Raw genomic sequence first — 26769 nt, forward strand, 5'->3', positions numbered from 1 at the left:
CCATGCTGACTGGGCCTGATCACCCTGTTCTCCTGCGTGTGCCGTGTAATGGCACTGAGGAGGATCTGTTCCATGACCTTCCCAGGCACCGAGGTCAGACTGACTGGCCTGTAGTTCCCCGGATCCTCCTTCCGGCCCTTCTTGTGGATGGGTGTCACATTTCCTAACCTCCAGTCAGCTGGGACCTCCCCGGTTGTCCAGGACTGCTCATAAATGATGCAAAGTGGCCTGGCGAGCACCTCCGCCAGCTCTTTCAATACCCTTGGGTGGATCCCATCCGGCCCCATAGATTTGTGCACCTCCAGGTGCTGAAGCAGGTCCCTCACCGTTTCCCTTTGGATTACAGGGGCTTCATTCTGCTCCCCATCCCTGTCTTCTAACTCAGGGGTCTGGGTGCCCCCAGATGTGTGCCCCCCCTGAAGCAGATGAGTAGATGTGCCTGTCTCCACTGTATATCCCACTAGTAGTTCACTAGTTCATCCGTTTCCTTGTTTACAACAACTATTTTACATAGGAAAAGTTACTTGGGGAACTATAAATTTGCACTGCTGAAAATCTAATTTGTAAGAGAACAGACATGTATCATTTGAAACACCTGAGGTCTTAAAAATAATCTGAAGTGATCTTCAGTTAAGGTACAAGTACAGCAAAGCACAATAAAATATTTCATGTCAACTAAAATTCCTTGAGGGAGAGTAAAACCAAAACAATTTAAAGCATACATTAGACTTTGTCCTACATTCACAGTGCTTGGCCAGGCAGGTATAAAGAATGGGTTATTTTAATAACAAAATATTACATTTCTGCTTTCTTTGCCTTCTTCTGAACATTATCTGTGTGAATGTGCAGTTTAGACTTAAAGTGAAAATACTGAACTAGTAATTTGACTAGCAATAGCTGATCTCCCAGTAAAATGAACGCTCCTTGGAGAATGTAGGAAAGTTACCTTGAGGATTGTTATGTTAGTAATATTAAATGATGAGTCAAAAGTCATAGTGTAGTTCTGTAAATTCTAATTCAGCCACAAGATGCACTGCGCAGTCCTTTATGCTACATTGATTTTGATAAAATTTAAGAGGGTAACATTGTGCCCTTCTGGTCTAGATGGCTGTAACAACAAAACCAAGTTCTTTTACGCACCATAAGAATGCGTTACGCACAACCACGTATTAGTGACAAATGGCAAATGTTGTGTGAAGTGCTATAACTTTGAAGCAAAGCTGTTTCACTTACCAAGCAGGGGTATAATTCTAGAAAAGTATCTTACCAGGTTGGCAACAATATAATGGTATCCTTTAACATGCTTTCCCACACTCACAATCTGTTGGAGAGAAATAAGAAGAAAGAAAAAACAATGTCATATTGTTTTCTCTAGAAAGGTATTTTCATAGCCAGAGACATATAAATTCTGAAATATATAACATCAGTAATACAATGTTGAGAGTCTTTCTCCAATAAAATAGCTATAACTTTCCAGGTGCTTAATCATGGGAAAAAGTTAAAATGAAAGCGAGTAAAAGAATGAACTGGTAATCTAAGTGTCTTCCGTATGATTGAAAATGTTATTGTAGTATACTATTTCATCAAATAGAGCAATTATCTATGCGATACAAATTCAGTAGGAGGAGGTCACACATTAGCTAGAAAGCCTACCCACAGATGCACCCTTCCATTTTAAATAAGTGTGGAATTTATGAATCAAACCGGCTTTCCATCTCGTGGGATCAAAGCTGTTTGCCCTTGAGGTGGTCAAGTGCTACGAGTGTTACTCAGCTCTTAGTAATACACTAAAGACTTTGGGAATGGGCATAAGCGAGGTCAGAGCGAGAATGGACACAGTGAGGCTGCCCTTGAGTGTTTAACCAAACATAACATCAAGTGATGCAAAAAGGGGAGCAACTGTGATGTGCAGCTGCTGAAGTCCTGCTATGGCAAGATCAACAACAGGGTTTAGACAAAAACTGTGTCAACCTGTGCTTTGTATCGGTATTACTGCCATTTCTATGATGGAATGCCTCTCATTTAACGTGCTGAAAATCAATAACGAGGAGAGAATATTTTGTCAGTAGAAAATGGTATTAATAGTTTAATTACAGATTAAAGCTGTTTTACTACAGAAATTAACAATAATACCTGCAACATGCAGCTTCCATTTATTACCACTACAAAGTCCTTTTAATTCATATTTTTGATAGTTTACCACCCATTTAGAAAAAGTTTGCTTGCAGACGAAATATGTGGGGTTTTTTCTCCTCATTTACTCATCTCCACAAAGCATTTTAGCTTCCCTCCAAATGAATAAATAAGATACCAGCAAAAGTTTTCCATGTGGTGCAGGCTACTCAATAAGTAATGGGCAACTTATAGATCTGTCTCCTTCCCGGCTTTGAAATCTTAGCTCTAGGCCCTGTCCTGAAGAATTGGTGAATTCTTACCTTCACGGATCGCACCTCATGTTCAAAAGACAGAGCAAACATTCACTAAGCCTTGCAGCCCCTTTTCCCAGTGCAGAAAAAAAATTAAAAAAATAATATTGCATTTTGGAGATGAAAGACAAGCTGCTGAAGAACTAAATAATTTGGCCAAAGACATCTAAGTATCCAGGATCTAAAGCTGGATTAAGATTTGGAAATACTTGATTTCTGGTTCTGTTCCAGTAAGTCAATTTGCTTCCACAGAAAAGTGGAAGGGGAAGTCGGATGTGGCACAAGCATCTTGCCAGAACTGTTTTGATTTAATTATTTTAAAGGAATAAAGTGAGTAAGCAATTTGTCTGTTGTGTGGCAGTTGTGTGATCTGTTCCCTGGTTTGGTTTCGTAACAAAAATTGTGGCGATCATTGCAACTTATGAGTCAAATAAAACAAGCACATGATCGACCTGCAACTGTTGAGGTATGTCAAACACATGCCCATAGTTGTCACAGTCAAAATGAGTAAATACTGCAAATGATTAACCATATTTGCTTCTGTGCTTCTTCCTAGCAAATGCAACTGGAAATGACTGCAGAATTCCTGGATTTAATGAGAACAATACAGAATATTTTTGAAAGAAAACCAAAATTGAATTTTTCAGTGTACGGTCTCAAAACTTGTCTCTTAGGGTGAGTGATAAAGGTACGTGTTTGTGTATCATCTAGTCTTAACTTCCTTTATAGTCAGTGGAAAGCGCAGGCACTTTGAGGAAATGATGATTCTTATCCGAAAGCACATGTCTAAAATTAATTAGACAGCTTGTGCCCTGAAACTGCATATTTTTCTGCACTGACTAGAAAAAGAGTTGATTATGATTAGCTCTGATGTAGACACCTACATTTTCTACGCCTAATGTTAACTGAGGCGAACTTCACCCTAAGAATGTTGATCATGCAGAGAGAGAAGAGAAATGATGCCATATTGCCTGCATTTCTGACCAAGACTGGATACAATTCTGATTTTGAATTTGAAAATGTTTATGGTTATTGATCAAACACAGTTTGCAAACCTGGAATTGATTACGTTTTAGAAAAAAGTGCCTGTTTATCATAGAATCATAGAATGGTTCTGGTTAGAATGGACCTTAAAGATCATCTAGTTCTAGTTTAGTGAAACAGCTTTCTATGAGCATCTCATACTTTCGAATATCCAAAATATACATACAGTCACCTTTCTCTCTCGAATACTCAACTGCAGATTATGATCTATAAAATAGGATATGAATTCTTTCTGCCTGAAGAACCACCTTTCTCTATACTGTACTTCTGCACTGAGATAAATTGAGACAATGAACTTAAATCCTTCATAACAAGAGGAGTTTCTGACAGCTACTCAGCCTGGAATGCAAACTCTCACACTTTTCTTCTCTATTCTTTAACTGGTTAGCAGTCACTAGAGCTTTAACAGAGATGAGATCTCAACCATTCCGTACACATAACAGTAGATATCGCCCAGAACCACAAACTAAACAGATGAATGCTGGTGAGTGAGGTAAGAATATTTTTCTTCTATCGCAGAGTGGAGGGGGGATGTAAAAGATTCAGCAAATCTGTTCCAAAAGGGAAAAACAGGACTGAGATTTTGACAGACAAGAGTGATCCAGAAACCTTTTGCTATAGAAGTTCATTAAGGCTGGGGGCACCTTAAAAACTCACGTACTTCTTTGTGCACCCCTAACTTCAGACTGAAGGGTAAAGCTCAGTCACAGTCCAGAGAGAGGGCAGAGCTGCATTGCCTCACATCTACATTGGGAGGCAGCGCAGTTGGTAGGACAGGATCTATACAGCAAAGGCACTGGTGCAAAGGAGCTGGAATCCATAGCATGCGTGTTTCAGGGTTTTACTCTGGACTGCCTCTATCTGGTCACTAGACTGAACTCACACTACACTTCAGGGATGCTTCTGGGCACATTCTCTCATTTGGCATTGTCCAAAAGAAAATCAATTCACGTATTTTGAGTCTGCCCTTGATATGGAATGCAGGAATCAGGTGATTCACTTCAAAAGAGCACGTTCCTTGCACCAAGATGCTCTGTGTGCCTGTGGGCCCTGCTCTCTTAGACAGGCGCTGGGCATCCATGGGGCAGGTGGCAGATCCATGTACAGCACAAGGCTGAGCAGTGAGAACTATCTTCATTTCAAAAGCAAGGCCCTGAAGAGAGGGCGATGCTGCCACATGCACCCATGGAGGCTCTGCCCAGGGAGCAGGAGGTCTAGCTCAGCTCCCGCCCTGGCCAGTTGCAAAACCTGAGACAGGGCTAGGCATCAAAGATGGGCTTTGCCAGTCACATAAGCAGCGATACACATAAGCAGTGCAGGATGCTGCACCGGCTTTTGTGCATGTTGCATGTTTTAATTCAATGACCAAGGTGGATAGCGCCTAGAACTGGAGCTCTTCTATACTCATATCTGTAAAACTGAAGAAATTATTAAATAATCAACACTGTTATGAAGAAGAATGGACAAGAAAATATAATCTGCTTCCCAAATTACCATTAACAGGAAAGACAACAGGAGTCATTCCATGTATTATCCAGAAGTCACACCATTAGTGAATACTTCATTTCAGTAAATGCAAGAGGATAGAATCAAATGAAGTAACATATTAAGGCCATTAGGCCACAAATGTTGTTTCAGAATCTAATGCAACTTCTTATTTTTTTCCAAATATCATTCAGTATGTGAGTGTCCACAGGAAGGTGAACTTTGAAAAAAAAATCAGCCTTAGGGTCTATTCACATTACCAAATGCATTTATGTATAAGAAACTAGAAAGAACAGTACATCGTGAGAATTTTCAGTTGCTGATCTACCATACTGCAATTAAGAAAACACCTTATTCTGATTTCAGTGACTCCAGTGATAATCAAAAGTAACTAGAATTATACTACGGACTTTAAAGTGTGGTAAAAGCAGGGGCAGTGAGATCTGAATACAACTTAGGCTTTAGACACAACTCTGAACTTTTTGACTTCATCATACAATACTCTTCTTTCCATTTAGCTGAACAATAGCCTGGCGTAGGAAATTCAGAAACTATTCCACTACCAAAGAGCTACCAGTGTCTGCTTTGATTTTTTTTCCATTTTTTTTACAAGGAGTGGCAAGTTCACTGACTTTGATAAAAAACATTTCCAGACTTACATCAGCATCTGAACAGAGAATCAGGCCCCAAGTCATCCTCTGTTCTCTTCTACTATGAAATAGATATTGCATACAACTGATTTTAAAAGAATGCTTAACTTTTGTAGCATGAAATGTTCCTCATTATGATTTCCAGAAGATGGAGGTCAGTACAGCTGGAGTGAAAAGGACTTATTTTCAGTAAAATCTCTTCAAAGGGTGATAGCTGTGCATTACCAATGGGACTATAACAAAGGTTTTCCTCTTTGCTATTGTGTCACAATCTGCTGCCTTAAGAGAAAGAACACCTGCAATAAAATGAAGTCTGTCTAGCACAATATAAAAAGTGTGGAGACTTGTTAAAGACGGAAGATTGAGACCTGACCTGAAATATTATGGCAGAAATGGCGATGATATAAACCACAACTGAAATGGGATTTTATACAATATCTGAACCAAGGATAAATCTTTTACAAAGCCATAAAAAAGCAATTGAGAAAAAAGCATAATTTTAACAGCCAGTGCTCACAAAAGGGCACTGTTAGGGAAAGGGTGGACTGTTAACAGCCAAAGAAGATGTTAAAGAAGGCAACAAACAAAGCAGAAGTGGCTCCTTACAAACCAGGGTTTCCTTCTCTGTTGTGAAGGCAGATGCTGAGCCCGCACAGCGGTGCACACACCTGCCCCTCACACGGCCGAGCAGAGGAGAAGGATGCTCCCCACGCAGTCCCCGTCGAGGGCAGAGCCGGGGCACTCCCAACATGGCGCTGGGAAGCTGCCGGGGAAGAAAACCTGGAGAGGTGGCTCAAAGGCCATTAAGCAGTGCTCTGCGCATGGCCGGCTGCTTTCTTCTGCTGCTAAGTTTGTTTGCATTCAGAGTCTACTCCTGTGAAAGGTTTGCTCAGAGCTAAATGGGATACGCAGACTTGTAGGGGAAAAGGAGGCAAGGAAAGAGAGGAAGAGTGTAAGAAGAAGGTCACTTTACAAATCCTCTGAACCATTTGTATGCACTCTTTGTCTTCTACCACCTATTTGTTCTTTCAGTGACTGAAATAACCTATTTCTTGGGTCCAAACCTCATCAGTTGTGTGGTGCAGTGACAAAATGTGTTTTTATTACTGTGCAGCGTGGGACTATTATTGTGTGCAAAATCCCAGCTGCTTCACAGAAAATGAGCCTATGCAGAGAGCCCCTCCTGTCTCTGCAGGGTGAGGAAGACGCTGGTGGCAGTGCCGGCAGCTGGCTCCCTCGAGGAGAAGAGCTATCAGTTTGCATTGACATTGCAGTGTTTCTTAGAAGCAACTCCATAGAACTCTAGGGAAAAAAAGCATGGAGAGAAAGGAATGATGAGGAAAAGGCACTTTATGAATCTCTCAACACCCCTGGGACTAACAAGAGATACACAGAGAGCTGCCACTATGTCCCTGAAGCGGTGTAAGTCCAACAATGCTGCTACTGGCCACAATTACTGTGTGCTGTGCACGTACCAAATTCTTCGGCTAATGACTTGCTCCTGTGATTCTGCGTGAGCAGAACTAAATCTGCATTTTGTTCATGCAAATCAAAAAGATGCACAGGAAAACTGGAGACGGTGAGAGATGAGGCAAGTCCATGCCGTTTCTGTCTCAAGGGATAAAGAAAACCTCATTACACAACTGAACTACATGTAAAAGCAATGCAATCTCTTGATAAACACTTGTCTGTGTTGTGCTAGTGATCCTTTGCGCCAATGCACTGCTGTGTTCATGAAAAACAGGAAAACAGAAGAAACTGTGGAGGAATGATTGAGCTAATACTGTTTAGTTCATGCGTCTGGTTAATTTCTGCCTTCCCATAAGTATTTTGTTGTAATTTATTAAAGTATTAAGTTGTAATTTATTATTATTACCTTAAATCAATCTTAACACTATTTGCAAAAATGCCAGTTGCTAGCTTCAGTTAGCAGACACACTGGAAATTACGATGAGAAAAAACATGTTTTTAAAACCATCGGAATTTACAACTTGATCAATTCAGAGAAATTCAGCAGTCAAACATTACTTTTTTAAGTTTAGCACTCCTGTGGCAAAATAGAAGAGCAGACCAAGAAGGAGTGGAATATGTCAGCTTCTGTACTTCCCTCCAATCACACATTTATTTCCTATCATTTTGATGGTAATAATAATAACCAGTCTTGCTCTGACAGCCTGTTCCAGCTTATCCATCAGAGAATTTGGTCTTCAGTGCTAACACATACACGTTACTAACCAGCTACGTATCCCAAAGCTCTTTAAGGCTGGGGAAGGTGAGGATCAGCAATGTCAACACATTGAAAACCTGTGTTAGGCAGACAGCTATGAACAGCCTCTAGGACACTGTGCAGCTACATCCCTATCATGCTCTTTAATATGTATTGTTAGCTTTTATTAATTGGAGTTTATTGGGTTGTAATTTTTACAAGATAAGATTAATGATACTCATACTTTACTACGTGACAACTTTACATCCACGTTTAATTTTTAATATTATGAAGTACAACGTAGATTTTTTTATTATTATGTATCAATTCAGCTGTGTACATTGAAGCATTAAATATGTGCCAGATGCTGCACAGCAGTTTTCACCTCGGTGTTTAAAGGCAAATACAGCCCTGGATGAGCAGCGAGGCTTGATCTTGCTGATACAGAGCACTGACAGAGCTGAGAAAAGCGGCTGTCTACTGGGAAACACCCCATTTAATTCTTATGGGCAGGGGAGGGCAGGGAGCAGGAAAAAAAGACTGGAATCAGCCTGTCTGGTAGACCAGGAGCCAGACTGTTGATCCCTGACAGCAAAACTGATTCACTGTGCAAAAATTCAGAAGAAAATGCTGCTAACAGTGGACACCTTGGAAGACTTCTAACACACAGAATGATGAGCTTTTGTCAGATGGAGAGGGGTGGGAGCGGGTGGAGCTGCAACAGATGGAAGGAGAAAGGAAATCCATTGCCATTCCTGCAGAACGGATTCTTTTTTAGCTGAACAGAGTCCTGTATATGTCCAAGCGCACGTGTTTATGTATGTATCTGTGCGTACAAATATAGAAACAAACACTGTAAATGTTACTGCATATGAAAAAGCCTGAGAAAACAGAAATTAGGAGTAGCAATATGCTCTTTCAGAAAGAAGTAAACATAAAGGTCCTAGGCACATGGAATTACAGTTAGCTTGTGTTTTTCAGTTTGCTTTGCCGAGTTTTGCATGAAGGACATTATGGAGAAACAGTTAAACTGAGTTCCTAGTAAAATGCTGCCCAAGAGGATGATCAGAAATTAGGAAGCAGTAGCAGAGTATTTAGTAGCAGAGAATGAGGAACCACAATACTGGAGAAGCATGTTGCATGGCCTAGTGAAGGATTTTTTTAGATGTGGTCACCTAAAGTAGCACAGAGGTTCATCTGATCACCCTGGTATTCCTTCTAGCTGTTTCTGACGTAAGCACATTATGAGTTTGCAAGATCCAATACCAGATGAGACACAATTCACCCACTTATAAGGCATTTCTGTGCGAAGAGCTGTCTATAGGTGTGCAAACCGAGTAATGAGAAACAAATGAGCTCGTCTGTGTAGATCTGTGCTTTATTTTTTGGCCGCGCTCTCAGCCTGACTCAATAAACACAGCAGGACACACTGGATAGGAACAAACTTTGCAGGAAAGCTCCTGGAAGTTCCCGTAGACAAGGTTACCATGAGCCAGTCTATCACCCTCATGGCAAAGAAAGCCAACAGCCTCTTGGGCTGCATCGCCAGCAGGTCGAGGGAGGTGATCCTTCCCCTCTGCTCAGCTCTGGTGAAACACATCTGGAGTGCTGTGTCCAGTGCTGGGATGCCCAGTACAAGAGAGACGTACTGGAGGCAGGTCCAGAGAAAGGCCACAAAGGTGACTGACGGCTTGACGCATCTGTCACATGAGGAGAAGCTGAGAGAGGTGGGACTGCTTAGCCTGGAGAAGAAAAGGCTCAAGCAGATCTTAGTAATATGTATAAATACCCACAGGGCAAGGGAAGAGGGTATCTCACTCCTCCTTGAGGTACACAGCATCAGGACAAAAGGCAAAGGACACAAGCTGCAACACGAGAAATTCCAGCTAGATATGAGGATTATTTTTTTTTTTACAATGAGGTAGTCAAGTACTGAAACAGAGCATAAAGGGGTTGTGGGATCTCCATCCTTGGAAGTGTTCAAAATTTGACTAGATGAGTAACCTAATCTAAGCTTGCCCCCTTGAGCAGTGGGAGCATCCAGATGACCTTCAGAGGTCACTTCCAACCCCAAATATTCTCTTTTTCTGTTTGTAGAATACAGCTGTTCATGTCAGTACTTCACAGTCTGAATTGCAAAACTGGGTCCAAAATCTGCCTGAAACCAGATCTCAGAGCTCGAAGAATCCAGTCTTTATTCTGGTACCTTATTTGCTCTGCAGTGTTTAATATGTGCTGACAATGAGAATTTTGGCAGAAAAAAGAAATGGGGGACCGTAACTGTTAACCTCCAACTTCAGCATTTCATGCTTTTGAAAACTTCGTTACATAATTTTAAATGTCCTTTTGATATAGATCAACAGCAAAAAGAAAAAAAAAAGATTGAAAGGCCAAAAGAAAAGGGCTAAAGTATTTACAGTTAACAAAACTATTCATCACAATCTAAATGATTCTGATTTTACACTTTTCAGCTTAATTGTAAAATCTATTTGGAGCACTGACTTCATTGTGTATTTGAACACATTTCTGAGCACTGAACAAACTATAAGTAATAGCTGCGAGATCAGCTATGGCTGGGCAAATGACAGTCTGCTTCTCTAGTAATAAGTGCTATTAGTGTCTGAAGAAGTAAAAAGAACAAATACGATGGTTGAACAAATAACATATGTTTTCACTGAAAGCTTCAAAATGATTTTCTGTGTTATTCTTCAAATATGACCACAATTTCATCATTTTATTATACTTGACTCTTGCTTGAAAGTTAGCAAACGAAGACATAACTAAAGAAATCTACATGTATTTGCTGAAGGTAAATTATTCCAACTAAATAAATGCAAGTAGGATTTAGAAGAGTGATACGACATTTCCTTAATTGTGTGTGTTTTGCTATTTCCTAAGGAAATCATATTTGTGCTACTGAGCTGTCTGTGGGTCTGTCTATCCATTTCCCAGTAAAATATTTTTTAACAGACTTGGCAATTTCAGCTATATTCAAAAGGAAGACAATGCCTCTAAGACATCTAGGACATCTCAGACATTAAGTCTGTACAGTCCTTAATAGTACCGGCCGCTGGGTGGAGAACAAAGACCCGTATGTTTTTGCCACTGAAGGGATAAGAAGCACCCGGGCACTACACCTCCCATCTGACAGCTACTCGTCAGCACGTGGGTACTACCTGGTCAGTCAACTTGCACATATTTCGTGATTAGCCACAGTGAGTCCTGTTTCTTGCTTGGCCAGTACATTTTTGGGAAGAAGATTTTTATGGTGCTGGTGGTAGTGTTGGTCTAAGAGAAAAACAAAGCTCACAAAACCAAAGGGGGTATCAGCTCCTCACTTCTTACTGTTTTAGTAATTCTAAACACTGCTTTGTTCTGCTATATGTAGCTTCTGGATTGCTTCAGGTTGCACTGATACAAATTAAGCAAATACATATTCATGAGTATAAAATAATATGAGAAGAAAAATAAAAATAAAAATAAAAAAATAATAATTTTGCTAAACTAGGAAGCCTGACTTGAGGTTTTATAAGTTCAGCTTAAATAGGTATCTGGTATTAACTGTGATTTGGCTTTCTCAGTAATAAATAAGAACTTTTGTAGGCATGTTTATTTTGAAACATGATTTCTGTATTTCAAATAGAAACCCAGTAAATAGGTAATAAGATCAAAGTAATGATTTTCTAATTTTGGTAGATAACATCCTTTATCCTCAGGCTGACTTGACTTCTGATTTTCAGTGAATAAGCCAGAAATGCGAATAATATACTATTTTAGAATACAGGAAGGAAAATAAAATTAAAAGGAGGAGTAAGAAAAGAAGGAAAACTCCTAGTGAAAAGTGAGAGAAATACATGGGCCTGATTCTTGCTGTGTAATATGCAAGAAATGACTACTTTGGCTTGGACTGTTCAGACGCTGTATTGCTTGTTGCCAGTATTCGCAGATTAGTTGGTAGGAAATGGAAATCACGACCTTATGATGTGTTTCAAGTATTCATTGCATCTTAAGCAGAAAGTTCTTTGTATTAAATTCAGGGGGGCACTTCAGAAACACAACTTGGAAAGAAAAGACACACAAGCAGAGAATTTTCCATCTCTCTCACTGACTTTCATCCTTTGATTCAAACAGAATTTTTGTGTGCTTTTAAAAGACCACCTGCTGAAAGTGTCGTAAAAAAAGGGATGTAGATAAACAAGGACATAACGGTCCTTGACAGAAGAATACGAATCACAAGAAATTCATTCTGCTATATAAGCTATATCTGTTACATAAAACTGTGGAGATGTCATTTTATCTTTCTGTGTCTTTGTTTTAGCTCCTTTTTTCTATCTTGTCCCTGTAAACTGGAAAGGTAATGGTAAAAGCAATCTTTAATTCCACGCATGGAGGAAAATGGGCCTTTGTCTCTCTTTCTAGCATTTATGCAATACAAATAAAGAACTATCATAGATTACTTTTAAATTAAAAACGTGGCATATTTTTACTATGGCTCTGTATGGACAGACGAAACAAAGGTCCGGGTAAGTAAACTGCGGAGACACTTCATCAGATTTAGTGAGATAACTTACGAGGTTCTAGAAAACATTCTGGTAAGCATAAAGAGTCCTCCATAACTGTTAAGAGTAGACGTGCTTTCTCCAAAATGGAAACATGCTTTCTGGAAGTTCTGGGGAAAGCTGACATTAAATAGATCTTCACAGAATCATAGAATCAGAATGGTTTGAGTTGCAAGGGACCTTAAAGATCACCTAGTTCCAACCTTCCTGCCATGGGCAGGGACACCTTCCACCTTCATTTTATTGTTTTCGCTGTTCCTGTGTAGCGCTGAACCAGACTGTTTTGGGGTTATTTCTGGGTGTGAGCAGCAGCGGTCATGCCAAGCATTGCATCCCCTTGTGTCAAGGACTGCAGAGCTGCCCAAAGCACCACCAGCGCTGCCAAGGCTGCCCTGAGAGGCCATGGCGAGGGAGCAGTCCATGCCCAGAGCCACCGCACCCCCAGACATACAGCAGGTCTACACCGGTAAATTAAAATGGGTCAGGATCTGCTTCCCTTCCCCAAAGGCAAATCATGTGCATCGCTTAAAGTGGGCACAAAAAGAAAACACTTATGGCAAAAGTCTTGATGTTTGTGGTCTGTCTTTCAGAGCCTGGGATTGCAGGATGATAAGGTCTGCCAGAGGAGTGTAAAGGAGGAGTTTCACTCACAGGTAACAAAAAGGTTTTCCTGGTTATGGCTATTGTAAGATACAAAAGAGGTATGATGTTCTTTCACCATCCTCAGAATAAAGTCTAAAAAGGAGCTAAAATTATCTTGGTATGTTTACAGTTACAGCAGATTCTCGAGAGTAGGTAGAGATCTACTGACTCAGATAGGCTGAAGGCACTGTCTGTGTTACTGATGAATCAAAGCAACAATCCTGTGACCCTGCAGAAATTGATGTCTTGCTCCAGCGTTGCGTTTAAACAGGGCTTTGCGCCGAGCCATGCCAACTGGCGCTAATACAGAAAGCGAGCAAAATGTTTCCACTCACCCCCAAGAAGGTCCGGTTGCTACTGGAGACTGTATGGTCTTGTGTGGGTGAGCATGACCAGAGAAGAGGAGGATAGCTTTATTTAGAAAACCATCACAGTCGTGTAAGTCTTGGCAGAGCCTTGAGAGGTAAGATCTGAAACCTTTACTGAGGCTAAAACAGTACTCGGCAATCCAAGCAAATCAGATATAATCACTTGTGTGCAGGCTGAATGCATCTCCTGAATTTAATGCTGGCCCTTCTAGAATGAAAATCTGAAAACGAAACTCCATCTCTCTATACTTCACCCTTAAAAGGAGTACAGGTTTGGCCCTTGCCCAAAACATCAACCTTGCTAAAGCAGCATAAAAGCCTGAAAGGAAGATCATATGATGAAAAATGCAGGGAAGTCTGGTTTTCAGATGCATCATTGGGTTCCAGGAGAGAAATTTTCCCTGAAAACAAGCCTCAAGTAAGAAGTGCGGAGGCAGCTTCTACACACACGAAAGCACACGGAGAGGAGAAAATAAATGAGAAAAACTAATGAACTAAGAAAAATATACACGACAAAAGGAAACAGAAAATGGTAAGATTAAAGTTTCACGAGGAGTGAGGAAAAAGCAAGGTGGTCATTTTCTGAGCAGGGCACCTGGGAGAGAACAGCGAGCAGAAACCAGGTCAGAGAAGTGGGCACCAGGTACAGGCAGGGGAGCAGCTCATGTGCTCCCGTTTTGAACACAGCCAGTGGAAAAGTCTCCAGCCTTCGCTGCTTGAGGTCTGCAGTCATGAGAAGCGTGCATGTGTATATATATGGGCAGTCACTTGAGAAGAAACCCACAAGCCCACAAGCCAGTTTCTCTCCCTTCATTAGCATAGATTTAAGGGCAAAGCACTTTGAGTTACGGTCTCATTACTGAGATTTAATTACTTTTCCTAAATGTTCTGCAGAACATTTACTTGTACATTGCGAAGTATTACAGTATAGTCACAACTTAGGCTCTCAATTACAGGAGAACTAGGCAGGAAAGAAGTTGAGTTAATTAGAGTCACTGAAGCTTAATCAATTCCTCTGTGTATGCAGAGAAGAGCACGCCAACTTTTAGTCCATTTGTGAAGCCACCTTGCCTGTCTGCTACAGGTTATTAAAGCCTTCATGCAAAGGGAAAAAGTCAATGGCTGGTATTTTAAAATGGCTGTTATTCTGCATTTTCTATATTGAGCCAGACTTTTTTTTTTTGCTTCAATCCCATTTTTGGCAAACCAAATGTTTTTCTCTCTGAGACTGTTCCTGACTGCCCATCCGTAAGCAGCACTTGATCTCTGACGGCAAAGTGCTTTCATTTTGGAGCCCCAAACCAGCATGCTAGGCCTACTCGCAGATCAGCCTGTCTAGAAAAACCAGGACCTTCAAACAGAGAGTAAAGCTGCAGCTCTTCTGCACATTTTGTCTAGCCTGGCTACAACGCCATTCCTGTTTGCACAGTGACCTTCCTTTGGAAGGATGGAGAGGATATCCAGGCATGTTGGGGAAGAAGTGAATTACATGATCTGGAAAAATCAGATAAATATTCTGAAATACATTGATTCAATTTTATTAGGTCAAGTGTAAATATATATATATATTTATATATATATAGGCAGTCACTATTGGGAAAAGGAAAACCCACCTGGCCCCCCCAAAATTTATCTCCTTTCATTGGCATAGATTTAAGGGTAAAGGCTTTACACTTAGGTGGGAATAAACACCAGCACAAGTAAAAAAGACCTAATTTCCTGGGTAAAATCAATCCCACCCAAGATTAGGTAGTAGCCAGATGAATCGCTTCCTAATAGTGTTTGTATGACTGGCTAAGATACAGGTATGTTGCAAGTTAGGTGTTAACTCCCACCCACCACTCCCCCCGTGCAGTTAATGGAAAGAGGACTCAATCAGCTTTCGGGCCAGCCCTGTTGAGGTGTTAGCCAAACTCACCACATCTGATTCAGTCCGCTGAAGCCAGCTGCTGCATTTTTATGACCTACCATGCCTGCATTAAGTACCTACTTCAGGCATGCAAAATGCAGACCTGTATGAAGTCAGAGGAGGTCAAACCCTAATCACGTTAAATCAATATCCAATTCAGTTCTGCATGATCTGAACAAAGAGCACAGGTCATATTCCTAAAAAGGAACTGACTATGCAGATGCCAATCTGGCAGGAAAATGAGTAGCAGCTCCTGGAAGCAAATAAAACGCACACGTGAGATCCAAACCCATACTGGATGACTTCATTTTGCTTTGAAACTGAGTGGATACTCAGTCAATACACCTACGCAGGATGGTGGGTGTACTTCAAGACGTATGGTAATATAGCATACTTAGTTTCTAAGTCACATTTGCATGCCATGTAAAAGAAATCAGGTACATACACACGCGCACACACACAGAGCTGAGAGAGAAATTATTTTTCTAATTGTATTTTAAAAGATCCTCAAATGGGTGTTCTGTTTTACTACAACATAGGCTGAAATGGGGGAGGATTTCATTATAAGCTATAGGAAGCATGTGTCAAAGCATATAGGCATTCATAATAGAAAAAAAAATCCAAATGAATAGCTATAGCAATATGGCATCATCTATTCCTCTTCTGGCAGCAGTCATAGAAAAAGTCCTTGTTAAATCAGCCATACTATTAATTCTCAGTTTCCCTCTTTATCTTCTGCCAGTGAAAGCAAAATTGACGTATATATTTTATGCATTTCCGTATCACAAAAGACATTTCACATTTTAATGACTTCAGTAGCAGATGCATCATGAATGTTTTTGCAACAAAATCTTCAGAATTCTCTAATGCGGAGCAAGAAGGAGCGCGGCGGCGGAAGGTCTACCACCAGCAGATGGCATCCATTCCCTGCAAGTCCTGCAGCGGCAGCCGGTACCGAACGGTGCACTTGCACCGCATCCGCATAGTATGTGGGATCACGCGAGAAGCAGATAGTTAACCCTAAGTTATTTTCCCGCCATTTGACAAAATGGTCTTTTCAAAGCATTATTTTACTTTTTTGCATCATTTAAGAAAGAGCTCATACATAAGCACTACATAGAGATAGATTTGCCACATCAAAGCAGCAGGATTTTATATTCACTTTACACACTGGTATAGCTACAACCCAGTGCAAGCCTCTTTGTCCTAACCAGTATTTTCTGTATCTTATGGCAGCTTTCCATGAATAACTGAAGGAAGAATCTGATCTTCCTTCCCAGTTCAACAGCACCTTTATTCTACTGTTCTTCATAAATACTCTGCTAAGGTAATAAAACCATCAGTTTAAATATGTGTAATAATAATTTTAAAGCATTTTATGGCTAGAGATACATCGCCTATGCTATCTGGAGAATAGAAAGTAATACTGGATTCAAATAAGCTTTTTTCTTTTTCCCCCTCCAACAAAACTGAGCTTTACGCCCATGAAGGTACGGACTGATGGCATCTTGGCAATTCAGCAACACCATGTTGTTCTGCCAGCCCTAAGACCCTGATGCAAGATGTATCAGGCACGGAGGTGTTGGGATGCGGGGCCAAATGTGCAGCTGCCCTGACTGCTGGCACCCTTCGCCCATAGACCCACTGCATGGGAAAACGGGGGGCAGGGGGCTCACCGCACTGATGTGCTGGCTGTTAAGACAAGAATTACATAGGAAAAGGGAGCAGGTAAGTGGATGTACAAATATAGGCCCATGAAGAAAAACAAAAAGAAAGAGGAAGTAATCTCATTTCCGTTGAGAAAATAAACGAAACGCAATGCACAATGGTATCTCATCTGGAGATAATGTGCTTAACAGCGACATTAAAAGCAGGTATTACCTGTTCTAAGAGATTCTGAAGCCTCTCTATTTCACAGTCTATTACAAATTTCTTTTCTTGCCTTCGGTCCAGATCTTCTAAAAGCCGCCTGTAGCTGGCATCGTTAAAATTCTCCACACAGATGGCACTGACTTGCCAGCTATTCTGTCCCGCTTTTTCCATAATAGCTTGAAGTATTGAGTAACCTAAAAGAGAAGGATACAGTACACTAGTAACACAATCATTGCATTTTTTAATAGGAATTTTCCTTAATCAATATCATGTCTCTTAATATTTGCTTCTGCAGGAAAGGGAACAAAAGACTGTTTGTATCCCTACCAGTGCTGCTAGCCATGATCAGCGCACAGTATGCAATTAACAAAAATTACAATTTCTGTGATCAGAATGCCTGGAACAATTCTCAGCATTATGGATAACCATTATATGATTTATACAAACAAACTCTTCCAGTCAAGCATTCAGCTTCTCAGATTGGTTTTGTACAGGTTTCTATATCTGGGAATTTCACAACACAGCAAAGAAAAAACCTGAGCCTACTCATTCACCAGTAGTATTTGTATACTACAAAAGCAGTATGTTAGACATTCAAATGCTTTGCTTTTTTTGTTGCTGGGCTGGTGTTTTTTTTTTGACAACATTCAATCCAAGCAGGTTTTAATGCTTCTTAGTAAGAATTCATTTTTTCATTTATTTATAAATAGAGATATATATGCCAGTATAGATGTATGAATAGAAATTATATTGATCTATTTTCGAGATTCTGTATAGCTTTAATCAATGTATGCAAACTGATTAGAGGTCAATGAATGAAGGGCACCATAGAAGCATTAATTATTACTACTAGCAGAATTATTGCTCTTTACCATTATCAGTATTTGATGCCCTCTTTGTCATCTTTGAGCCCATTCACAGAAGGGAAAGGCAGTATCCTTTCAGAGCTCTCCACCTGAGCCCGCAGGGCAGGCTCCATGCCCTGGCCCACCAGCCCTTCTCCTTCTTCCCTCTCCTGATGTTTTCTCACTGGGGATGTGCAGTACAGAGGCAGGCGAGGAGCTCATGACATAGCTTAGGACAGCTTGCAAGTCTAGCCTTGACTTGCCCAACCCATTCCTGAAGTAGGAAGCATGTGTTATTCCATCTTTTATCTACAGTAAATGGTGAATTTGTTTAAAGCAATGAGGATTGCACACCTCAGATCCAGACTTAATGTTTAAGAAGAACAAAAAGGACAGATATGGTTGTTAATAACACACTGATACAAATGATACAATTCAGAGAAGGTCCCCCCGTCTAGGATCAGAACACAAAATATCGTGGCTTTTTACTCGTTATCTGGCTGATTTTTCCCCACCAGCTTTAAATGAAAGATTTCACCTCTCGAAAACTATCCCTAGTGATGCGGCTACACAGTGGTGGTTCCCTTCTCTCTCCAACAAGAGGGTCCCATGCCTGAGTGCAGTGACCTCAGCTGTCATTTTACTGCACTTGAAGACGCTACTGCGTGACAGATTCCCTGTAAAAAGTGCTATCAGACATTCCCACAGATTGCAAGAGGAATCTTTGTAAGTCACATTTCAGAAAGAGTACTTTTGACTGTGCTCTTGCTAACTAATTATCGGAAGGCCTACAAACCCAAGTTTGCCTCCAGTAAAATAAAAATAGACAATAGTTTTATCAGAATATGATTGTCTTATAGTTATCACACTATGCACCCGCACTCCCAAATGAACATTTATTAGTTTTTTTCTCCAATTCAGTTGACATATTTAAGATAAAAATACAAACAAATAAAATGAATACATAAAACACGTAACATATTTTATCGTATAAATTAGACACTTATTTTACGAAACAGTATTTTCTGTTAGGAAATGACTTCAAATACTTGATGTATTGAGTATTAAAACATTTCTGTACTTAGCATATATTTTTAACCCAATGACTGTTATTTTTTTCAAAGAACCATACAGCTTTCCTGTTAATTGCTGCATAATTATTCTGCTTTTCCTGTTGCTATATTCAATCTCCTTTTTGCCCGTAATTATCTCTGCAAATCATGACGAGATTCTTTCCCAAACACTGTATTTCTTGCTTCATTTCCTATTCATTTCCACATATAGACATACATTAAAACTACTCCAGTGCTACAGGGGTTCCTGCTTCATTTACGCTGTAACTTTGACTTGATCTTTGCTACAAAGGCAGTCAACATTTACTTAATTCAGCTTCCTGACACAAATTAACATTTTCTTTGATTCAGAATGAATGGTGTTTGAAACAGCAATTGACATCCCCTCATCCCTTTCTTATTTTGCTTGGACAACTTTACTAAGATGTGTTTTGATCAAACTGGGAATTTATCCCAGCGTAAAGCACGACAAATATCAGACAAACACATAGAAAAGCTTTGCTTCTACCTTGGATCAAGGTTTGACTTGCCACATTTCATTAGCAACCGCCTTCATTTAGGCATTTTGAAGCTTCTGTAGCTTCTTGTCAGTAGCTGGCACTCAGATGTGGGTTTTCATGTTAGCATGTCCTTCACGTATAGAATAAGACAGCTAAATGGTAGTAACTGAATATGGTGCAACATCTCCATCAGAAGAGTTCAGAATCCCTGTGCAAGTAATCAGTGGCAAAGTCATCTATTCAGTGTGCAGGCACAATTTTTAATATAACAGACTGACAAGGGTGGAGTTTATGCAGAATGAATAAAGGCATTCACAAGCTCAGTTGGCATAAAAATTAGACATGCTGAGGAGAATGCTTAGTTGTCCAAAATAATTGGCTACAGCTGACAGGGAAAAATATTAGTTGTATGTAGTGCTGCAAACATTTTATAAGGCAAAAAACCTGAAACTAACCTGGGGTAATTCTCAGAAACTGAGCGCAACATCTCTATTTAGACAAAATTCTTAAACTTCAGGAAGGTGTTTGCCCAAGTAAAGACAACAGACATGAATCTTACAGCTGCTGTCTAAAAGGTATTTATTTTCTGGTTATCTGCTGTGTATCCTCAGTTATGCTACAGACAGATAAGTGATTCATTTTCTGGAATACATTCTGTCCCATGTATTGTGGAGTACTATTTGTTGCATAAAAGCAAACTCAAAAAACCAGGATAACTCTCATTAACTGAGATACACAACCAATGTTTTTAAAAACAACATTATTTAAAAAAATGTTTAGGACTACGCCAATAAATAAAAGTAAGGTAAGTTCTCACAAATGTATACAGTAAACCTTCCTCACGAACTAATTCAACCTTGAAATGCAGATACCTCATTTATCAGAAAATACAAATTATTGTGCCCAAAGATAACTGCTTCAAGTCTGGAAGTCTGTATCAACAAGCTCCTCATTCATTGTTATTCAAAAGAAAAATAAATAGCAAATCTAGGAACAAGATAAAACACCAACATAACTGCATGGATACACAGATGAAGTCCTTCCCAAATGCAAGGATGCCATATGCAAGAATGGCTTCTTTTTCCTCTTTATGGGACTATGACTCTGGGGAATCTTCCTCAATTAGAAGTCTGCCAACTGCTTTCTGTAGGTCATTGCTCAAACGTAGATAGTATTGACAACTGCTTAAGGACCAGTAATACCAGTTCCACCTGAATATACTGGAACCAAACCAGAGACAGGGAAAGACTGCAAAGATTTTATTTATTTTCTTGATCCCTCCTGTCCTTGCTTTTCTGTTCTCTGGTCAGGTGGAATTGTGATGATCTAACCTACTGCTATTTTTTTTTTTCCATAAACATACCACAGTCATCACGTTGGGAAAAAACCAAAAAACCTCACATGGAAATGAAAAGTTACTGTATTCGTTTCCTCTAAAATCAGAGCTGGAGATGCTTACCGCAGAAAACCTACGTATTGGAGTTGATACTACAGATAGGTACCTCACAAACAAAATCTTAGATTTTTTTTAAGCCTGCTTCCCTCATTCCACACTCCATAAGCATTTTTTCCATTGCAAAATGCATCAGCCACACAAAAACAGTGCCAGATGTGCACCTGGTCTTATACCTGTTTAGAGAGAGATTAGTACCTCTTCAGAGAGACTTAGAAATCTTCTGGAGGCCAAAGTGTATAATACACTTGACCAATTTTGATATTTGGGAACACATTGTAAGCAGAGGAGTCTGGGAGTCCAGGATTCCTCTTAGTCACTACAACATTGTTTAACTGGAGCCCATACACAACCACCCTCCACCCAAGTAACTGAAATCATGAGTCATCTTTGTGATTTTAAAAGTTCAGTGGCCTTTCAGGTTTTTTTATTTGTCTTCTGCTGTACCAGCTAGGCCTTCCCCTATCCAATTTCATTGCAGCAGTCCATGACTTAATTTCTTTTATTTCCATTTAAATGAAAAGTAAAATCTGATATCTAAATCTTTTCAGTGTGTTCAGAATAAACTAAAGAGATAGAGAAGCATTTTCTTTACTTATTTTCCTGCTGGAATGCACATGGTTGGCTTTTCTCCTTTTCTTTCTTCCTTTTTTTCCGTTTTTCTTCTTGCTTGCTTGCTTGCTTTCACCAGAAATATTTCAGTGATCAATTACAGTGTTATAATTAAATTTCAATAACTTTCATCTTCCATCAGCCTTTTCATTCTGGGAAACCGTTTCCCCCGCCCCTCTAAGCACAGGCAATCATTCCTGATTGTCTCGCCAGGAGACATATAGCAAAGTGGCTGCTTGCTGCAAATAGTAGCACCCCCACTTATAATTCCTATTTTGGAACTACTGTGCAGAAAGTAACTTATTATTAATTTTCTATGATGAAGAGGATGCAATATTTACGTATTATTTCTGTATTTTTCTATGGCTAGCAGAATGACAGCACTGATTGACAGAAGTTAACAGGTTAATACACTTGGAGACAGCATACACAACACATTTGTTATGGCCCCAGAAGCAGAAAAACATCTCTGATGAACATGAGTCTTTTCCAAAGATGGGCATCATATACTGCACATTACTGAAATGCAAATTCATTTTCGTCTCTTTCTGGTCCAATTAACTTCCAAATAGGAATTGGTCCCAATCCCAAGATTAGCTATGATCCCAACAGCCACAGACACTGAAATGCTGGAGCTATTTTATGAAAGCTACTTCCATCTATTGGAATGCATGTTAGGATCAGTAGAAGAAATAAATTTGTTATAAATCCAACACACAGCAGAAGTAAAGAATAAATGATCAAATCATTTGGTATGGATAAGCCAATATATTTGACATTCAGGATTGGATTCATGTCACTTAACTCTAGCTGTCTATAAAGCAGTTGTCTAAGTTAATCATTCAAGCTTTCAGAGAGACATATATGCCATAAAAAAGCTCTTTTTTGGTCTTAGATATCTATCTCAGAGGTGCTTTTCTTTTTCTGCAATGAATACTGAAGGAGTCTAGACATGAGGCTTAGTGAAAATACCTACTATTTATCTAGCCAGGTTTTGGGGAGATGAATCCAGACACTACAGTGATGAAAAACCATGCAAGAAATTTACAGTATGAGTGATGCATGATTGTATATTCAACCAATCAAAACTCAAACTCAAGCTTATTTTAATTTTCCTCATTATGATTAATACCTTTTTATTAACTTATGGTTCTGTTTTAAGTTTTTGGTCAGTATACAGCTTCCAGAACTCAAACACAACCAGTAAGATTTATAAGCTCTATCATATAACCTTTGACATATGATAACTCATTTGCATGCCCCATTTTCTCCGCATTTGGTGTTGGGAGCCAGAATATTCAACAAAAAGTACATAAAAATTGGTCACAGAGTGAAAGCTAGAACTAGAGGTGTTTTCTGAGTCCTTATTGGGTCTAATTCACAGAAACGACACATAGATTGGAAAATAAGACAAGAAGCTCAAGAAATAATCCCATCTACACCTCTCTAGCCCTCCATCCCCCAAGAGAGATAAATTATATTTAAATCATTCTAGACAGATATCTTTCTTTGTCCTTAAAAAACTCTAAAGAGGATTCTGTAACTTCCTAAGTAATATATTCATTGCTTAATTATCCTTATCATTAGGAGATGTTTCCTAAATTCTAACCTAAGTCTCCCCTGGCACAATTTAAAGCCACTCGTTTTTGTCCTGTCCCTAGCAGACCTGGAGAACTCTTTGTTCCCTTCTTCTTCAAAGAAATCCTTTACATAACTTGAAGACTGCTGTTTCATTTCTTTTCCATCTGCACTTCTCTTGCTGAAACAAGATTCTTTCAGGTTTTCCTTGTGGAACATGTTTTAGCCTACATTCTGACAATTTTCCTTCCTTTCCTCTGGATACGTTGCAATTGATCCAAGTCTTCCGTGAAGTGCATTGGTGAAAATGGGATGTATTTCAGAAATGTATTCCAAAGTACACACAGTCCTTTCGATTTCTTATCATCTGCAAGTTTAACAAATGTATTCTATCTTACTTCATCCAAGTCATTAACAAAGATACTGGAAAAAACTGCAACCAGAATGGATCACTACTTAATAGCTCCTTATTTGACAGTCAGCCTCATATACTTCTTTCTGAGTTCAATGTGTGACCAGTGTTTCACATATCTCCTAGAATTTCATCGAGACAAAATTTCTTTAGCTCATTGTGGTGGGCTGACCTTGGCTGGACGCCAGGTGCCCACCAAGCCGCTCTATTACTTCTCTCCTCAACTGGATGGGGAGGGGGGGAGAAAAATATGATGAAAGGTTCATGGTTCGATATAAGGACAGAGAGATCACTCAGCAATTACTGTCATGGACAAAACAAACTCAAATTGGGGAAATTAATTTAATTTATTACCAAACAGAATCAGAATAGAACAATAAGAAATAAAACCAAATCTTAAAACATCTTCCCCGCACCCCTCCCTTCTTCCTGAGCTTAACTTCACTCCCGATTTTCTCTACCTCCTCCTGCCAAGTGGCGCAGGGGGGCAGGGAATGGGGGTTGTGGTCAGTTCATCACACGTTGTTTCTGCCGTTCCTTCCTCCTCAAGGGGAGGACTCCTCACACTCTTCCCCTGCTCCCACGTGGGGTCCCTCCCATGGGAGACAGTTCTCTCTGAACTTCTCCAACTTGACTCCTTCCCACGGGCTGCAGTTCTTCATGAACTGCTCCGGCGTGGGTCCCTTCCACAGGATGCAGCACTTAAGGAACAGATTGCTCTAGCATAGGTCCCTTTCATGGGGTCACAAGTCCTGCCAGCAAACCTCTTCTAGCATCCAGCATGAGCTCCTCTCTCCACAGTGTCACAGGTCCTGCCAGGACCCTGCTCTAGCACGGGCTCTCCACAGGGTCACAGCCTCCTTTGGGAGCATCCACGTGCTCTGGCGTGGGGTCCTCCATGGGCTGCAGGTGGATCTCTGCTCCACCGTTAACCTCCATGGGCTGCAGGAGGTCAGCCTGCCTCACCACAGTCTTCACCATGGTCTGAAGGAGGACAGCATGCTCCAGTGCCTGGAGCACCTCCTCCCCCTTCTTCTCCACTGACCTTGGTGTCTGCAGGGCTGTTTCTCTCACCTGTTCTCACTCCTCTCTCCGGCTGCAGTTGCCATTGCACATAACTTTTCCTCTTCTTAACTATGTTATCCCAGAGGCGCTACCACTGTTGCTGATGGGCTCAGCCTTGGCCAGCGGCGGGTCCCTCTTGGAGCTGGCTGGCATTGGATCTATTGGACACGGAGAAAGCTTCTAGCAGCTTCTCATAGAAGCCCCCCCTCTAGCCCCCGCCGCTACCAAAACCTTGCCACGCAAAACCAAAACACTCATTTAGCAAAATTTCATGCAAACTGTGTAAAAAATCATAGTAGAATGAGACACCTGTTTTTTTCCCAACGTCTACAAAACCCATTACTTTGTAATAGAAAGAAATTTGCATTATCTCACATTATTTGTTCCTGAAAAATCCATGTTTGGCTTTACTTAGCTTTCCAAATGCTATGTACTTTCAAATATATCTGTTAAGATGTACGTTGTGAATTAAGTCAAGTCACCTATACTATCAGTGACCAGGATAATTTTATTACAGATCATTCTGTAATAAAACTGAGGAACCAGCAGATGCAGTTTAGCCATCTTCTCTATCACTATTTTGCTTCAAAGATTTCAGAATATTTGATAAAGGAAATTACCTTTATTATCTGAGTTTATGTTTCTCACCTTCCTGAGATCTACGACTTTGAATATATTCTCAGTGTTGTGAAACACTTCCAAACAAGATTTATGGTCAGACTTTCTGTCTTTCTCTCCCTTAATCCTGTAGAGACTGGTACCTGTGCAGCTTAATTTACAGTATTTAATAATCCTTATTTCCTGAGGAGGACATAAAGCTACAAGAAAATGCTGTCAATATATTGCAACTATGACCATTTTTTTAAAAAAAAGTCTTAAGTGGAACAACAGTGTTGTAAGTTATGTACTTTCAGTGAGCATATGGGAGGAGGTTTGACTTACTCCACAACGCGAGTTAATGATCAAAGACTGAGGCTGTGTCAGGTCCCATTTATGCTACACCCACTCTGCAGTAAGATTTTTTCCCTTCTTTGCATTTCAGAGTCTGCAACCTTCATATGAAATACACTGTAAAGGTGTCTCATCAAAATGCTAAGTGATAAAGACGAGTGGAAACTTGAGAAGGACTGAAGAAAAGGCCTGTTTTTGAAGGCAGTCAGATAGTTTTGCTCTTATATTCACAGTTCTCAGATACCATTACCCTTCCCACTTTCCTAAATGCCTCCAAACTAACGTCAAAGTCCAGTAACCTTTCTTCTGACAAGCATGCATAGAGACGAACACATACATTTATACATAAAGATCTATGCCAAAAGCACATTTTTGAAAATCCAGCAGGTTCCTGGAATACTTTGAAGGTAAATTCCTTCTCCAAGTGATAGAGGAGTCAACGAGGAGAGGTGCTATGCTGGACCTTGTTCTCACCAACAAGGAGCGGCTGCTGGGGAATGTGAAGGTCAAGGGCAGCCTTAGCTGCAGTGACCAGGAAATGGTGGAGTTCAAGATCCTTAGGGCAGTGAGAAGGGTGCACAGCAAGCTCACTATCCTGGACTTCAGGAGAGCAGACTTCGGCCTCTTCGCGGATCTGCTTGGTACAGTAACATGGGATAATGCCCCGGAAGGAAGATGGGCCCAAGGAAGCCCATTAATTTTCATGTATCACCTCATGCAAGCTCAGGAGTGATGCATCCCAACAAAAAAGAAGTCGGGGAAAAACGCCAGGAGGCCTGCATGGATGAACAAGGAGCTCCTGGACAAACTCAAACACAAAAAGGAAGCCTACAGAGGGTGGAAGCAACGACAGGAAGCCTGGGAGGAATACAGGGAAATTGTCCAGGCAGCTAGGGATCAGCTTAGGAAAGCTAAAGCTCAGATAGAATTAAATCTAGCCAGCGACATCAAGGGCAACAAGAAAAGCTTCTATAGGTATGACAGTGATAGAAGAAAGACTAGAGAAAATGTAGGCCCTATCTACAAGGAAACGGGAGACCTGCTCACCCAGGATATGCTGAAGGCTGACGTACTAAATGACTTTTTTGCCTTGATCTTCACTGGCAAGTGCTCTACCGA

At 40.3% G+C, this 26769-nt stretch overlaps 1 protein-coding gene across 9 annotated transcripts in view; it reads right to left on the reverse strand.

Moving 5' to 3' along the window:
* The window catches only part of GRIA4 (glutamate ionotropic receptor AMPA type subunit 4), a 228611-nt gene that overhangs the window by 77601 nt on the left and 124241 nt on the right, over positions 1 to 26769 (reverse strand). For all 9 annotated transcript variants that reach the window (XR_012584971.1, XR_012584972.1, XM_074570629.1 and 6 more), the window contains exons 4-5: positions 17171 to 17355; positions 1268 to 1321 (exon numbers count right to left, since the gene is read on the reverse strand). Coding sequence is in view for 7 of the 9 variants with exons in the window: in XM_074570629.1 (XP_074426730.1) it covers positions 1268 to 1321; positions 17171 to 17355 (239 nt within the window). In the remaining 2 variants the exon portion in view is untranslated. The remainder of the gene's footprint in view (positions 1 to 1267; positions 1322 to 17170; positions 17356 to 26769) is intronic.

The sequence above is a fragment of the Larus michahellis genome, chromosome 1 (genome assembly GCF_964199755.1).
Source record: "Larus michahellis chromosome 1, bLarMic1.1, whole genome shotgun sequence".
Lineage (NCBI taxonomy): Eukaryota > Metazoa > Chordata > Aves > Charadriiformes > Laridae > Larus > Larus michahellis.